Consider the following 17,525-nt stretch of genomic DNA (forward strand, 5'->3'; position numbering starts at 1 on the left):
ATCACGAGGGTACTTCCCAAATGTACTAACTGCCGAGGCGCCACCCAAAATATAACTAAGTCAAACATTAAAAACAAAAACAGAAAGTTTTAAATACACTACTGGTGATTCTGACCTGCATCTCTGGCTTAAAACCAGTGTAAACAAATATCTGTTAACCTACTACTTAATTTTATGATTTAGGCTAGTAAGGAGAAAACAAAGCTCCAGGTATAATTAGCTAGTTGGGCGTGGTGCTCATACATATGTACCTAAGCTGAAGGTGGCGTAGGTTATGAAATTGCACTTGGCATTTCCTCATATGCTGCATTGCAAAATTACCTTATAACATATCTGTCCTGCCCTACAATGGCTCAAATCTTCTTGTACAATTTGGCCAGAAAAACCCCCCAACGCTGTTATCTTAACATTCCTATCTTTTGGGAAATGAACTCACTACTGACTTGTCACTTCTCTGTGATTTTCTTACGTGACCGCGGGTCTGTGATCACAGAGAGGAGGGTGCTCAGGGGGAGTGCTGAGATTCACCTGGGTGGGTGCATTTGTCAGGGTACCTTCAGTTTCAAGGGACAGAAATAACTCACTTAAACAAAGGGAGTATCTACTGGCTGGCTTATTTATTAAGCCATTCAGCAAATACCGATTGAGCCCCTCGTGTATGCCAAGAATGATGGTGCAGTGGGAGCAAGATAACCTCCTGTCTTGGGATGTTCAAGCATCGATGAGCTGTTTTATGCACAGTTGTTTTTCTGAGGCTCAAATAATGTCATCTGATCTCTCTCTACTCCCCGCCACCCCCACCCCCCCTATCTTTCTGGCTCTTCTAGACTCTGTTTCTCTTTGCTCAGTGGCCTTGTTCTCACCTGTCATTGAAAAACTCCTTCCAAGTTGTGGGAAAGAACCCCCACCACTGTAGCCTTCCTTCCAAAAGGAACCGAGGACCCTTCCCAAGCATCCTGACCCCATGCCTAGTGGAGGAGTTCTAATTCATCCTGCTTTGAATAAGTCCTTCATGTGCAGGGCCCTTAAACACAGATGGGGGCAGGGATACTATGTGTGGCCAGGCCACTGGCCACTGGGCAGCAGCTGGGGAAGAATAAGGGATCATTCCCCAACACAAAGAGGGGTTTTAGGCCAAAATCAATGACAGCTGCTTCACCAGATGTGATATTTTAGGGAATGTAACATTTGAGAAATGTGAACCTTTTTTTTTTTTCTGTCAAGATCTCACTAATCCAGCTTAATGTTAGATTATCAAAACATTGTTTCTGAAGCACCAGCAATTCAGTCATTTCTGTGAAACAATCTGAAATCAACTGGGGCCATCAGGTGTGGATTTCCTACTCCTTTCTGATGTAAGTTTCACCAGTGCACAGCAAAAGATTATAAACAAGATGGCAGTCCTTTTATGGTTGGCTGGGGTGGGTAGCAGACAGCATTTGAGTCTGGGCATTCCCCTGAAGCAGTGGGTGGGGGCCGAAAGTCAGGTGGGGGCATTGTAAGGAAGGAGAAAATACTAGAAGAAAGGGGGTGACTTATCTTTCTCTAGGGGTCATTCTGGAAAAATCCCAATTACAGAGTTGGGTGCAAGTGCAGAGGGTGGTCGTAAGGAAAAGTAAAATTAGGTGAAATTACATTGTGCAGCAAAGCAGTGATTCAGAAGCTGAGAAACTTCAGAGCCAGCGGGCAGTGAGTATAAGAGGACAAGGAGGGTTATACTTTCTGTGGGGAGAGGAGGAGAAGCAATGAGAAAGGAATCACCAAAGAGACACTGCGGAGGAGAGTGCAGAGGAAGAGAAAGTGAGTCAGAAAAGAGGGCAGAGCTCGGGTAAGAGCTAACGGGTGCTGATTCCTTGTCCATGCTGCAAGGTGTTCTCTGTGTTTGCAAGAAGGATTGTGTTTATACTTCACAGTCACCTTCTGAGCTCAGTGCTTTTAATATTCACATTTCACAGAGAGGAAATCGAGACTGGAGGTGAAGGAACTTGTCCACACAGCTGGTAAGAATTAGAGCTGGGACTGGAGCTCCGGCAGTCCGAGTCCAGAGTTTGCACTCATTGCCGTATAAAAATGAGTGAGAATTCCTAGAAAAATGGTAGGAGGGAAAAAAAACACAGCCTACAAAGATTTGTCTTAGGGTCAAAGATGTCTTTAAAGGGGGTGATGACTGGATATGGAACCAAATGCAGGGAGCTGTAAGTCTATAACATGCAAGAAACTTGCATATTATAAAAATGAAAAAAGATGTTAATCTGGCGTAGAGTCAGACGGCAACTCAGTTAGTCTTAAGAGGAAGATTAGTGGTTGACGTGAAAATTGTAGTTTGCTTATAACACATAGGATATTGAAAATAACTTTATGATGTTTTTAATGTTATTATTTAGAAAACCTGATTATAATTCATCCAAAGTGTCTCAGCTGAGTTATTCTGAAAGACAACTCTTATAAGAAAAATAGACAAAATATGCAATTTAAGGATTTTAAAGATGTGTTTGTTTATATCAGAAACACCTGAACCCAGATGAATCTTGTTTGTAAACTGTATGCCTATTTAGGATCTATAAATATTTATTAAAACCATACAGTGTTCTTTGCACTGTGCTGGGTACTGTGGAAACGATTAATTAAAAAGGCAAGATGTCTGCCCTCATGGTGCTTATGGTCCAGCCTCTACACAGCATGTGTTCTCACTGCCCTGGGACTTGGTAGGGATATCTGTGCACAAAGCATTGTATGCTTTTGTGATACTGTGATTTATAACAAGAGATATATATTTGGTCTTCATCCCCTTTTTTGGCACAGAGCTCCTAAAATACTTGGAAATTCCTCAGTGATGAGAGTGACAAAGGTGTCATCTGTTTTGCTAATGAGATGACTTTTGGAACACACCTAAGGATGTGGGCTGGTTGCCAGGAGAAACATCCTTGTGATTAGCGGGTCAGAACTTTCATTCCCACCCCCCAGACCCCCACCCCAGGGACGGGAAGGGGAGTGCCGGAGGTCGAACCAGTCACCAAAGGCCGTTGATTTAATCAGTCATGCCTATGTAATGAAGCCTCTATAAAACCTCCCCAAAAGACTAGCTTCAGAGAGCTTCCAAGCTGGTGAACCAGAATGCTTCCACGTATCACCACGCCGGGCCCCAGCTCCACGGGGACAGAAGCTCCTTTGTTTGGGACCTCGCCCTATGTATCTCTTCATCTGGCTGTTGATTCGTATCCTTTCATATCCTTTGTAATAAACCGGCGATCTAGTGAATAAACTAGTTTCCTGAGTTCTGTGAGCTGCTCTAGGAAATTAACCAACCCCAAGGAGCGGGTGGTAGAGACCTCTGATTTATAACCAGCTGGTCAGCAGCACAGATTACACCCCAGACTAGTGATTAACGTCTGATCTGGGGGCAGTCTTGGGGGAATGAGCCCTTAACCTGTAGAATCTGATGCTGTCTCTGGGTAGACAGTGTCAGAATTGAGTTGAATTGTAGGTCACCCAGCTGGTGTTGGAGAATTGCTTGGTGGTGTGGGGAAAAACCCACACTCAGGAATCGGGAGCGTAGCACCAGACACACACGGTTAACATGTGTTAACACACGTTTGCCCTCATCATGCATGACTGCCTACATGTGAAGGGTATTAATGCCATTTCTCTACGCAATAAAACTCCCACTAATTGAGATATACACTTTAAATCTGTGCAACTATTTTGTCTAGCAATCACATCTCAATAAAGCTTAAAAAAATCCAAGTCATTCAGCTAAAATATAAATGGAAATAGTACTGGATTTACAGCAAGAAGAAAAGATGTAGCCTTGAGCAAGTCACTTAACCACTGAAGAAACTGACTTCATAGGGTTTTGGTTAGATTTAAAGAGTAATAATCTGAGTACTTTGTAACCTATAAAATACTTTGTAACCTATGAAAATACATGCCAGACATCATTGTTATTGTAATTTATAGAAAACTATGCTTTTGTTCTTTTAGAGAAATTTTTCAGAAAATGAAGTAGTTTCATTAAAACTTGCCTATACTTAGGAGCTATAACAAGAAAATGTGCCGTGGGACAGGCTACAGAAAGAGAATGGCTATGTATCTAAAATCTGCATCATTTAGAAGAATGTTGGTATTATGTTCATTGTATACATATCCTAAAAGAGGCCAGAAGATATGAATTCTCTCAACTGGCTTCCTCCCACACCTGCCAACTTAACTGTGTTTTATCTAGTCTTACGTTCTTTCCTCTTATCTCAGCCTGTGAAGGGACTTCCCTTCTGACTAATTCTCCCACCTTAAGAAACTTACCTGATTAGCTGTCCAAAAAAAGAGCAGCAGACTTTTCCTCAACTTTATATCATCCCTTTAGCTACCTCTTTCCCCTTTCTTTCCCTTCACAGCTAAGCTTTTCCATAGATACCTGCCCCCACCCCCCTTCATCACCTCCCACTCACTCTTAAACTCACCGTAATCTTGAAACTCTGTGTGGGCTTGCTCTTGGCAAAGGCAACCAGTGACCAGCTTGCCGCTCAGGTCTGTGGACACTTTGTGTTTATCTTACTTGATTTCTCAGTGGAGTTCAAGGACAGGGTCAATCGGAGCTACATCTGGGATATTCAGTGGAGCTGTGAGTTGGTATTTACATTTGCAGATCTAGAGCTAAGGAAAGAAGTCTGGGCTCCTTAGCTAGGCTTGGGATTCTTTGGTGAAGCCATGGAATGTGTAGCATAAATGCCATTTCTCTGTGAAGTAAAAAGTCGAACTCATCAAGAGATATACATTAAATTTGTGCAATTTTTTTTGTGTATCAATCATAGCCCGATGTGGTGATACCTAAATGTGTTGGTTTTAAAACACGTTTTTGATACTCCTTGATTCTGTAGTACTCCATCTTTGAATAGATGGCTTCTTAATTCTTTTCCCCTTGAATGTGAGCTGACTTGCTTCTAAAGAAGAGAATGTGGCTCAAGTGTTGCTAGGTGACCTCTGGGGCTGCATCATAAAAAGGACAAGTTTTATCCTGTTCTCTCAGTCTCTTAATCGTTCATTCTTGTTGAAGTCAGCCACCATGTTTTAAGGACACTCAACCAGCCCCGCGGAGAGGCCACATGGGAAGCAGCCAGCTCGCCAGCCAGAGGAGTGAGACACCTTGAAAGCAAATTTTCCTGCCCCAGGCAAAAATTCAGATGATTCCAGGCCCAGTCTTCAAGTCTTCAGCTAAGACCTCAGAAAATGTTAAGAAACAAATGATCCCCACTGTACCCTATTTGAGTATTTGACTCACAGAAACCAAGAAATAATAAAGAACTACTGTGGTTCCAAACCACTAAGTTTTGGGTGATTTTTTTATACAGCAATAGATAATTAATACAGAGGAACCGTTATGGCAGGAGAGAAATGAAGAGAGTTTAGCAAGATAATTTAGATTAAAAAAACTCTTTACTTTTTCCATTGTCAGAAACTGACGGAGATACAGTGGTTTCCTCTATTTCTCTTTTTATTACGTTTCAAAAATTGAGATATCATTACATGTAATAACATGCACCGACCTCAAGTGTTGTTCAGTGAGTTTTCACCATCATTTACACCCACGTAACCACCACCCAAACCAAGCTATGGAAGACTTCCATCATCCCAGAGAGTCCCCTCCTGTTCCTTTCTGGCCAATTCTCTCATCCCAACTCCACAATCACTTTTTAAATTCAATGATCATAGATTTTGCCTTTTTTATTTTTATATCAACAGAATTATGCAGTATGTTTTCTTTTGTGTCTAGTTTCTTTCACTCAGCAAATGTTAGTGAGATTCATGCCTGTATCAATGATTTAGCCTTCTTATTAGCATTCCACTAGTATTCCACTGTCTGCACACACTACACTGTTTATCCATTCTTCTCCCTGTATTTCTTAGTTATCATAAATTTAGTTATTTCTACCTTATCACATGCAGTATACATGAAAATTATATAGACAAAAATACATGTACAAAATTACATGCAGGAAAATTTGATATTATAAATAACATCATATAAAGGGGCAGACTGCATTAGGAAAGGATTGATAATTATCATCTCTACAGACTTTTTATAGAATGAGAAAGTTATAAGTCTTTGTTGACCATAAAGAGTACACTGCACATATGACGTTTAACTTGAAAACACAAACTGCTGTACAAAAATCATACATGGGTCAATTCTTTTGAGAAAAAAAATTGAGCCACAAGACAGACTTAGAATTAATGACATAGAAATGAAGAAAATAGAAAGAAATTAGAGATTCTCTTTTACTCGTTGTACATACACAAACATACACACACACACAATAGCATAGATCGGCAATATCCCTTGTACACACACACACACACACACACACACAAACGTACAGATCGGCAATGTCCCTGGGGTCATTTTAGATGTGGAGGCCAGTAAGGCATACATGCCAGTGTGTTGCATCTCACAAGTGAGTTCTCAACTGTTTTCTGTAGAGTATTTGATACTTCTTTAAATCACATCTAATCGAACAGTTAAATATATTTAATTACATGTTAAAGAGATTTGACAGAGACCTTGACACTAATAATTTTTCCTATGAAATCTTCTTGTTCTTAGTGAACCTAAGACCATGTGTTCAGAAATACATTGGTTTAGAAATTATTTCTAGTTGTATTTCCTAAGGACATCTTGTTAATGACACTGGTTTTAAAGAGAGTTATCTTCCCACTTTTGAACTAAATACATCCAAACAATTCTGAATTTGAGATACAGCAAACATAAAAAGTACTATGCTTAATTTTATTATTATCGGAATAGTCTCAAACCATATATTAACTACTCTCCTGCAATTTCTAATTTATCATGTCTGTCAGTGTTGAGTTTTGGGAGCAGCTGGTGGAGTATCTGAAAACGTTTTTTTCTACTCTGCCTTTCTTGATAATATAAATATCTGAAGAGGTCATTGCTTAACCTATAAAATGGAGACATTATAATTTATGAATACTAAAAAATCCTGTTCATTTCTGTTAAACTATGTGATGAGCTGGAAATGGTGATTTTTTTTTTCCATGGAAAGGATATATTAAACGAAGAGCTTTTTTGGTTGTTGTCCTTAAAGACCCTTTGATTTCTCTTTATCACTAACCTTTTGACAACTTCTCTCACCCTCTTTGTTTCTACTTCCCCACATCAATGAAGTGAAAAGACCGTTCTCAGCACTATCACCTTGTGGTATTGCCAGAGGCCAGGCCCCTTCAGAGGCAGATTCAAGCGTGCAATTGGGAATCCGAGCAGGTGCAAGGCTCCCCTGGCTACTGCCCTTCTTCGCTGGAAGTTGAAAATTGAAGTCGGCATTTGTAATCAGACTCAAAGGATTACAATTTATCTGGGCAGTTGTTCACTGCTACTGATTTCATTTGTAACTTGTCTCCGCTAGGCAATTAAAAGTAAGCCTTTATTAGAAAAATTTATGCACAAAATTGTAAGCCACACTGATCCTGAAACTTAAAAGACAAACCTACAGGAATATCTCATTATTTTGTTTACCCACTCTAACTTACATCTAATATAAGGCATTGAGGGAAAGGCTAAGAATATTTTATCCTTAACTAACTGACAGCCCAGCAGTGTGGTCAGCAAATAGCGTTTGTATCTAGTTACAAATTAGTAATAGAAATAACGGTCTCAATCAACTCCCGTATATATTATGGTGGTGGCTCAAGATATTTTTTTTGTAAAGTACTCAGGTACTCTTAGGTTCAAGGCTAATAGCTGACTCTGTGATGAAATACTGCCTATGCTCATTAAATTGTTTAAAATCACAAATGATTTAAACAGTCCACTCGCTTGTTTATCTACTGAAAGTAATTAATAAAACAGGTAATCCACAAGAGTTCACACTTGGTTCCCCTCTCTCATCCCTAACTAGATAAATAGCTTAAAAATCTGGTTACTTAATTTTGATACTCAATTTTTCATCTTTAAAAGTAGAAATGATAATTATAATAAGGTGGTTGAAGGGAGTTAACAGCCAAGGATGTAAAGCATCTAGCATGTGCTTGTAACAGAATGGATAGATACTCAGTAACTGGTAGCTGTGTTATTCATAAGAACAAATAATTAATTCCATGTAGTCCATTAGTTTCCTAAGAATATTTTCTAGGTTTACATGGAAAAACGAAGTATTGTTCTGTTTTGTTATTCGGGTTGTTCTCAGTCAGGCACTCGTCACGTGGGTGCCTTGTGTAACACCAGGCATTTTTTGTCCGTTCTCGCTAGAAATTCTAATAGTTTAATGGCCCCAAAGCTGACAACGACCTTCCCTCACCCCCTCTGCTCCTCTTGTGAGAGTGAGAGTGGCTTCTACTGCTTCTAGGTGGAATTCTGGGGTGTGTGGCTTGGTTTCTGCTTTTTAAGCTACTGCATTTGTTCCATGGACCATATTTTTCTCACTGATCCAGAAGTAAGATATAAAGAAAACACTGAAGTTCATAAAATAAGTAAGAATATATTTTATGCCTTCACAGGTACCTCTGGAGGGACTTGGCAGTTTTCCAGGAGCGCCAACGACGACTGATTCCTAATTCTGTGGAGACAAAGCAGGGAGTCAGAGTTTCCTCAAACTAGCTAATAGCAAACAATCTAAGAGCAGGCTTTACCTTAGCATCTTGACAACATCATTTATTTTTTAATACAGCTTTCTGAATGTAAAAATGACCATACTAAAGTAGATATAAATACTCCAAAGTGATGGGGTCATTTCTTAGTGGTTTCACTGAAATTTGCTCTGAGTGCTACTGAGGAGAGGTAAGTGGGAATTGATTTTATTGATTTATTCAGTGACTTTGGGCAGGGACCAAATCTACCTTGAGCATCCTTCTTTTCTCTTCTTTTTATTAAAAAATTATAACTTTGTTAATTTGGGGGGAATTAGATTTATTTGTTTATATTTATTTATTTTAATGGAGGTACTGGGGATTGAACCCAGGACCTCATGCATGCTAAGCAGGCACTCTACCACGGAGCTATACCCTCCCCCAGCATCCTTATTTCCTAGCACACCGTAGGTGCTTTGAAAATAACTCAAATGTGGACTCAGTTAAATTCTCCATGTCTCAGGTGTATAATAATCCCCCCAGGCACCTTGTGGAGATTAGCGAACACTGGCTGGGGACTCTCTATAAACGATTCAAAGCGTTTTAAAAACAAATACACGTAAGAGAGTTCGCATTTAGCCCAGCATCTCTATAAACAGTTATTTCAAAACCAAATACCTCAATGGGAAAAATGCCTTGATTTGTCAGCTGGATTGCAGAACTTAAAAAGAAACAGAGGAGCCCACGCCTTTGTTGGAAAATCAGAACAATTTGACTTCTGGAAGCGACTTCACAGCTTGGAGCCTAGCAATGCCTATGTTGGATTAAATTGTCTATTAATTAAACTTAAATGATTTAAACATTCATCACCTTACATTGCACCTCTCAGAAAACAAAAACAAAATCGAAGAATTGTGAGGAAAACAGACACCACACACAGGCAGACAGACAGGCAGATGCGCACACACACACACACACACACACACACACACACACCCGCGCGCGCGCGCACATTACACCCCCCACCCCCCGCGCGCGCAGCCTGTCTAAAGTGCTCGGGGTTTAGGAGGCGCCGGGCAAACCCCGCCCGGGGCCCCGCGGGCGCTGCGCCCCGCCCCGCGCGTTGGCAGTTGGCGACCCCCCTCGACTCCCCCTCCGCGGCGGGCTCCCCGAGGCCCCCGCGGGCTCGGCGGCGGGCCGGCTCCAAATGTTTTCCATATTTGTTCAGCCTCCGTAACTCGAAGAGCCGGGCGGCCCGCCCCGCGCCGCGCTCGCCGACGCCCCCGCAGCCGCCATGGGCAGGGAGCGGCCCGGCCGCGGCGCGCGGAGCCAGGGGGGGCCGCCGGCCGCCGACGCCGCGGGGCCCGACGACATGGGGCCGAAGAGGGGCGCAGGGGCCCCCAAGGAGTGCGGGGAGGAGGAGGCCCGGAAGTGCTGCGGCTGCCGGTTCCCGCTGCTGCTCGCGCTGCTGCAGCTGGCCCTGGGCATCGCCGTGACCGTGGTGGGCTTTCTCATGGCCGGCATCAGCTCCTCCCTGCTAGTCAGAGACACTCCATTTTGGGCTGGGATCATTGTAAGCATCGAGTCTGTTTTGCCTGAGCGCGTTTGCCGGACAGGAATGCCACGCCGCATGGTCGAGTTACCACTAACCCACCTGCATGCGCCCTTCCCCGGCTCCACGCCTCTAACCCGCGCTCCGCTCGGTGTCCGGTGTCCGATGCCCGCGCCGCACTGGGTCTGCCCGGCCGCCCGGCCGGGCGCGGCGGGGCGCGTGCCCTTGTTCTGCTTGTCGCTCCGAACGCCTCCGACAGGCCTGGCCCTAGCGCGCTGGAGCTGGGGAGGCGAGGCCCAGACTGCTTATTTTGTCACATTGACCATCCTCGATGACAAGAGCAGATTCACTTGGGCTTTTTCCTTCTCCTCGCCCGCGGACCCCACCCTTGTGCCTACGGAAGTAGCAAAAAGTGAATAAGTTCATCCTAGAAAATCAGGTTGGGAAAAAGGCCTGTACTTGGGAGTGGCCACACTGGGTAGTACTGAGTTTATTTTTTTAATCCGAGGTTCCATTAGTAAGTTTTATTAAAGAGCGGTCGAAGGCAGGAAAGGCGAATCCAGCAAGCACAGCCTTAATCCACTGGAGTCTAACGCGCTAGGGCGCTGGCCGTGGCAGAAGTCTATTTGGGACTCTGCTAGTGGACGTACTGTTCTAGGCAGAACACCTCTCGGCTGCCTACTTGGCTTAATTAAATGGATTCTCTGATATGAAATGGGTGCCACTTATTGAGCACCTACTGTGGGCCTGTCCCACTAGAGGTCTTACACACACTGCTTCCGATCCCCACATCAGCCTTATGGGAGAGTTACCATCCTTCCGTTTCTCACATGAGAGAACCAAGGGCAGACTTGCCGAGGGCCATGGGTTGGCAAAGTTGGCAAATCAACCCAGCTGATTCCTTACTGCACCAGACTACACCTGCCTTTTCCTCATTGAGCCACCCTGCTACCACATTTAGTTTATAATTTTAATATTATATTATAGTGCCTGGGGCTTACTAAAATCTCTTTCATGTGCATTACTTCATTTGCTCCATGAAACGACACTTTGAGGTGGGAACTGTTACTCATCTGAGGACGTGAGGACACAGGCTAAGAGAAGTTAAATGACATTCTCAAGGCCCAGAGGTGAACAGTGAGAGTCAGATGAGACCAGAATGGACAGATCTGGCTCCTCGTCTCATGTTGCATCATTCCTGCTATTCTGACCACAGGAACTATATCCCATAAAACAACCCTCAGAATAATTTTGTCTCAGGGACAGATGTTAAAAACACCTGATTAAATATGCATAGATGCAGGTATTTTCTCATTAAGAGTATTTGAACTCACAAATTCTTGCAGAGTAATTTAAAACTTTTAATTTGTGTACTAAGAATTCCCATGAAATTATCATGATTGGAGTTTTCTAAATCAAGTGATTTTAAAAATAGCTGTTCACTAAGATATACTGGGTATTTTTGTCACTTCAGTGACTGTCAACATACTCAGAGGAAAAAAATGTCTGGTCTTTGAGGCTAGGCGAATTCAGAGGAGAAAAGAATGAAACTTCTCTTGTAATGGTTCCAAATATCATTTGCAAATATGTTTCCCATCCTTTTTTAATTTCAACTTTAAAAAGTCCAGGACCAGAAAAGCATATTAGATGGGAAAAATTTTTGTCTTAATGTTTAAGGCATGAATGAATACAAATGGTGCAACTCTGAAATTTCATGAGATTCTTGTAGGAGCATCATGTGCTCCTAATTGCCCTCAAAGCTCCCTGGGTGTGGTACACAGAACATTATTTTCAGCCAGTTCTGTCCCCCACCCCAGTGTTCTAGGTTATAATCTGGGATCCACTTGAAATTTGCTGTTAGTGAATCCTGTACTGATGAGATCTGTCATCTTTTCTTTCAACAGCGCATGTGTAGAGCAGAGCAGTTAGTGGAGATGGCCCGAGACAGGGGTCCTAGGGGAGCCATGCAAGGAAAGCTGAGCCCCAGCCGGGCCAGAGCTGCAGGCTACGTGTCGCTGTCTCCCACAGACACCGAGCTTGTTGTCCCGTTCCGCTGTCTGTGGTGGGTCCTGGGGCACTCTTCCAAGCTTTCAGGGAAGGGAGAGGACAGGGAGGCAGGGTGGTGAAGTACAGAAGCGTAAACACTGCACCTGGTGTGGAGCCCCGGCTAGACCGTTATTCACCGAATAACTTTGGGCAGATTACTTAACTTCTCTAGGCTTCTATTTCTTTACTGATAAAATCAAAATGGTAATAATATCTCCTGCCTTTGAGGGTTGTCCTGAGGATTAAATAAATGACTACACGTTCTAATGCTTAGAACTGTGCTGGCTCACAGCAAGCATTCGGTGATTTCCCACTTTTTATTAGCGATGAGTGGAGCGGTCACTGGTAGTGGCATTCCTTGAAACAAGTGGCTCTGTTTTATCTCTTGCAGAACCATCATTTTGGGTTTGCTCCATTTCCCAGACCAGTTTGAACCCTGAAGGCGACATCACCTCGGCATCTCACCTTTCTCTGTTCTCGGCCATGTTACTATTAGCAGTCTTAGCGGTATCAGATGAGTCCAGTACTTTCTGAATCCCCCTGGAGGTTTCTAAAAGTTAACTTGGGGAAGATGGCCGCCTTAGGGTCCTCTTCCCTAGGGACATGGAGTGATTCTGGTCTGGTATATATTCCCCCAGAGAATTACAGGAACGTTTGCCCCGTTTAGTAGACCTGTGAGGCCAAAGCAGTACAGGTCAGTCCCTGGGGCTGAGGCCAAGTCAGTGCTTCCGGAATTTAGCTGAGTTCATGCAGGTCCCCCACACTTGAGCTATCTACCCCATCAAAAGCTTGACCTGCTCCCCTCTTCTATTTCTCTTTGTACTGGTTGCCTTTGACCATGTGGTACTCACTTCGTTTACAAGGGTGGCTGTCCCATTACATTGGGACGTAGCCTTCACTGTCTCCCCATGGTAGAATCTAGGAATATGGATAAATTCACTTAGGTAACTTCTTGTTTACCAATACCCAGGTGAGCTGATGAATATTCAGTGAACTTCTAGTTATAGAAAAAGCCACTGGTGGTCTCTGATCAGAGATTTATGTCAGTGGAATTTTAGAAAAATAAACAGGTTATTTCTTACCTACCCAGAAATCTGACTCCTCTGACTCCCCTCTCTCTCCGTCAGAGAGATGTCTGGTTACTTTTTACTTCAATTACAAAGATTCTGTTAAAAAAAAAAAAATAGAATGGAGCCACTATGGAGACCACGTAACCTGCAAAAGTGCCATTTTGCCCTCAAAATTCTTAATACATGACTTGAGTGTTTCAAGTCACTCCACAAGGACAATACAAAGTGAAACAGGGTCTTTGAGGATGAACTTGGCTAAGGGCAAGGGATCCTAGGAAATAGAGATTTACTCTACATTTTATTCTGTCAATGGCTTGAGTAGACATTCAAGTTTGCTTATCATTCCAGAATTCTTATTGGTGAAAAATGTGTATGGATTGAAGGAATCTAAGAACTTTGGGGCCTTTGCTTGCTTCTTACTCAAAAGAATACAGTTTTGGTTTAGGCAACGCATCGCATGTTCAAACTTTGGCTGATTCTTCTTCATTTGGTAGCATTTGTTGGGGATGTCTGCCGCGTGGGCATCTAGTCTGAAACTAACGCATCATATACGAGGAGGACCTCCCCAGAGGCCCTGATGGACAAGTGCCCTTATCACATCTGACAGTAATGAATACTTCCGATTAGAAAATTTAACCTACACAAATATTTTTAAAGTCCATTTACCTTTCAGAGGATTTCACTTACGGTGATTTATTTGCTTTGGCATCTCTACTCTGAAGTCAATTTAAGAGCAAACTCTTGGTCCTCATCCGCAGTGGGGATGTTTAGTATCTGTGAGTCCCTTGGCCCTTGCAGGGAGTATTCCCAGGAAAAGTGGGGATTTATTTGCCTGATTGTGGTTTTTCGTTTTCCTCACTCTCGCTCCATTGCTCCCAGACCCCATGTAGCTGGAAGTAAATTCCTGAGATGTGCACCACATTAATCACATTAGAAAGTTTAAGGAAAGGGCTTACAGGGAAGAATATTTCCTTTCCTTAATGTCACACATAAAACTTACTGTGTGCATCTGTAATGATTAAGAGTCCTGTCAGGAATTTCAATGAGTTTTCATACGTTAACTTACTCTAAGGAATTCAAAATGCAGGTGTATTCAGATTTTTAAAACCTATTTTCACTCTTGGCTTAATGAAAGGGAAAATTGAGTGGTTATTTATTTCAAAACCAGAATCTATCCTGAAATTCATAGGTAGATGTATGACATATAGCAAGTAAGGAACAGATATTGTTATTGTCTGTAATTTATAAGTGGAGAAACTAAGACATGATGATTTGGCTAAGTGATTTGATCATAGTTATGAAGAGAAACTGCGAGAGAGACAGATCTGGCATTGGGGCTTTGGAAAGACCCTAAAACAAACCAAGAAGCAAAAAATGGTGTCAGTGTTCTATATAGGTATATTGACACTTGAGAATTTAACTGGAATTATATTTTTAGGAAGACATTGCATGGTAGTACATTATTTTTCTAATAATGCCCCCAAAACTTAATAGAGCATCTCTGGTACTACTGGGAAATAATTTTTATTCTAGCAACTATCACAGGATTGTTAGGGGCTGAGGAGTGGTAATTGCGTGGCCTAACTCAGTCTCCGCTCAATATGTATAATAAATAATGGGAGAATTAGCTCATAGGTTCGTGGCTTTCTCGTAGAAAGTATAAAACTGGAATGTAATTGTATTGACTTGGCAAAAATTAATTTTAGTAAGTGTGTGAATGTTAAAGGGTCAAGAATTGGGCGACATGCTCCTTGAGACAATTTTAGGAATACCTAATAAAGAATAAGTAACGTTAAGGTGGAATTTTAGGTGCTCAGACTCGTTAGGAGATTGTATTTTCACTTCTGCTTCTTTATGCTAAGCCAAATGTGCAAAGGCCGAGGGAGCGCTCATACAGTGAGGACGTCAGCCCTGAATCATCTTTCTCTTTCTCTTTTTAAAATAAGGAGGAGAAGGGACAGGTTCTCATAGCTCTCAGTCCTGTAGAGTGGATATATTCAATTTAGAAAGTCCATCTCTAGAAAGTTTTGATATGACGATCATCATTTGGGTTTATTTTTTATGTTAGAAATAGTAGTGCATAGAATTCAGGGACAGTCAAATTAAAAGTAAAGCCATTAATTCTCTTTAAGTAGATTTTGCGTCTTTATGGCCTTTATGTATCCCCAACACGTAATAGTATCCAGTAAGTGTTGAGCTGAACTCTACTCTGACCTTGCCATCATTAGAGCTTCTGTCTGAACCTGTACACACCCATTTTTAAACCAGGGTTCGAGAAATGACATATAGTTTGTATTTTTCCAATACAGAACAATTTAAGTTTATTGATAATGTTTAAAAGAATTAAGAGGCAGTGACAAGGAGCATGTTATTACTCCATTTTGGGCTCTTGAGTTCCAAAAATATTCAGAGCGTGTTAACTTAGCATTGTTGAGATATTTTATTTCACGTTATAAAATGACTACAGGATTTTAAAAAAAAATAGGAAGAGGTCACTTGACTTATTTTGCATTCCCCTAATTGGAATAAATTAGGATTGATGTGGCTGAATGCTGTATGTTGACATGACCAACCTTACCTTCCACAAAGGACGCGGCAGCATAGGTTACTTAACATTTGGCCTAATGGCTTCAGAGATTGCCAGTCTGATGTCTACTTTCAACTTGGTCTGAGGACATGGATGCTTTTTTCTTGCTGTTAGCCTTGGCCAAGGCATTTCTGTTCAGGCTGTTCTTTAACTGGGTCCTTGCCTGTTTGTACCCTAAAGGGTTGGCATCAACCTTAAAGGATACACACGAGGGTCTGTGAAGGGTTGGGTATGCATATTTCTGCGTTGTTGTGGGATAGGAATGCAATCTAGTTATTAAACTGCAATCAGATACCATTTCACTGCAAAGTACAGTTCACTTTTAGGGCCCAGATCCTGGCAAACTAGAGCAATGCGGCTCAAAGGAGCCCATCAAAACCCAGAGCTGGATGGGACCTCACAATGTCATATTTAAGCCTCTAGTTAGTCCTCGCTGTGAATGTTCAAGTCTAGGTTTATTACAGTGAGTTCGTAAGCTGAAGGCGAACTTCTTTTGAAAAAATCGACGTTGGGAACAGTAGTTGTAGCATAAACCATATAAAAGCCTATTTCAGAGGCACGTCCTCTTTCAGATGATCTGTATGCTGCTTCAGATCTCAGTGCATTGGGATAAAACTTGCCAGGAGTAACTGTCAGATGCCTCAGCAAGGCAGCTCACTCGATCAACCTGTTGATTTTAAAAATCCTATGTGTACACTTACACCTAAGGCAATAACCAAGATACATTTTTCTTTCTGTCTTAGTCTGCTCCAGCATGGTGGGGTTCTGGGGAGGGCTCCCTTCCTGGCCTGCAGACGGGTGCTTTCTCTCTGTGTGCTACTGTGGTGCTTCCCTGGTGCATGTGCACGGAGAGAGGAAGAAATCTCTCTCTTCCTCTTCTTCGAAGAGGAAATCTTCACCCTTATAACCTCATTTAACCTCCTAAAAGCTCTGTCTCCAAATACAGCCACATTGAGGATTAAGGCTTAAACATATGAATTTCCAGGGCGGGGTGGGGCGGGAGGGTTACAGTATTCACTCCATAGCCCCTTCAAGTGAGGGGTATCAATTTGTACAACCACCGTGGTGATTCTTGAGTATGTTTCTCAGCTTGTGGCCCTCTGGCTTTCATGGAATAGCGAGGCGTCTGAACATTTCTGATGAGGGTTCTGAGCCAGTAAAGCGACCCTTGGCAGCCCAGCGGGGTGGCGTGGCTCTCGTTGCTGTTGGTGGTGAAACGTATGGAGGAGGCTGTTTCCCATACATTTGCAGATGGCCTCTCTTGTCAGATTTCAGTAAAAATAAAGTAGATTCCGTCAGTGAATATTCTAAGTGAATATTCTAAGGGTAGCTTAGGCATTTCATTTGTTGTCTTAGCTCTTTAAGGCTTAGCACCTACCGTTTAGTAAATCTCCGCCTTTCTTTACTGCTCCTGGAGTGAGTCGCTGTCAAGATCTAACTAAATGACACCTTGGCTTCCAGGCACGGAGGGGAGGGTGGGTGGCTGAGCTGTGCCAGTGAGGGATGCTCAGGTTTTCAGCAATTCGATGAGCCCTCTGGCCTCTGGGGGCAGTGATCTCAGGCTTGGTCTTCCTAGAACTCAAGGGAAGCCACCTCTCAGGTCTTTTTTATAATATGCAGCTGATGTTTTTATTTTGGGTGATGATTCTGAAAATTAGGTTAACACTCTTTGTTCTGTGGAGTGGTTCAGATT

The 17,525-nt window shown here is 42.5% G+C and overlaps 1 protein-coding gene and 1 long non-coding RNA gene across 3 annotated transcripts in view; one reads left to right on the forward strand and one right to left on the reverse strand.

Moving 5' to 3' along the window:
* Positions 1–4,262: 4,262 nt before the first annotated feature.
* Positions 4,263–11,979, reverse strand: LOC141575953 (uncharacterized). The gene is made up of 3 exons (XR_012504098.1): positions 10,232–11,979; positions 9,256–9,391; positions 4,263–8,567 (listed from the first exon to the last, which is right to left on the reverse strand). It is a non-coding gene; the product is annotated as an uncharacterized LOC141575953 (long non-coding RNA).
* SSPN (sarcospan) overlaps positions 9,828–17,525 on the forward strand; it is a 37,660-nt gene continuing 29,962 nt past the window's right edge. The window contains exon 1 of one of the 2 annotated variants that reach the window (XM_074357909.1): positions 9,828–10,150. In XM_074357909.1, the coding sequence (XP_074214010.1) occupies positions 9,872–10,150 (279 nt within the window). In that variant the 5' untranslated portion in view covers positions 9,828–9,871. The remainder of the gene's footprint in view (positions 10,151–17,525) is intronic. The other variant, XM_074357910.1, reaches the window with a different exon arrangement.

This window comes from Camelus bactrianus, chromosome 34 (assembly GCF_048773025.1).
Source record: "Camelus bactrianus isolate YW-2024 breed Bactrian camel chromosome 34, ASM4877302v1, whole genome shotgun sequence".
NCBI classification, from domain to species: domain Eukaryota; kingdom Metazoa; phylum Chordata; class Mammalia; order Artiodactyla; family Camelidae; genus Camelus; species Camelus bactrianus.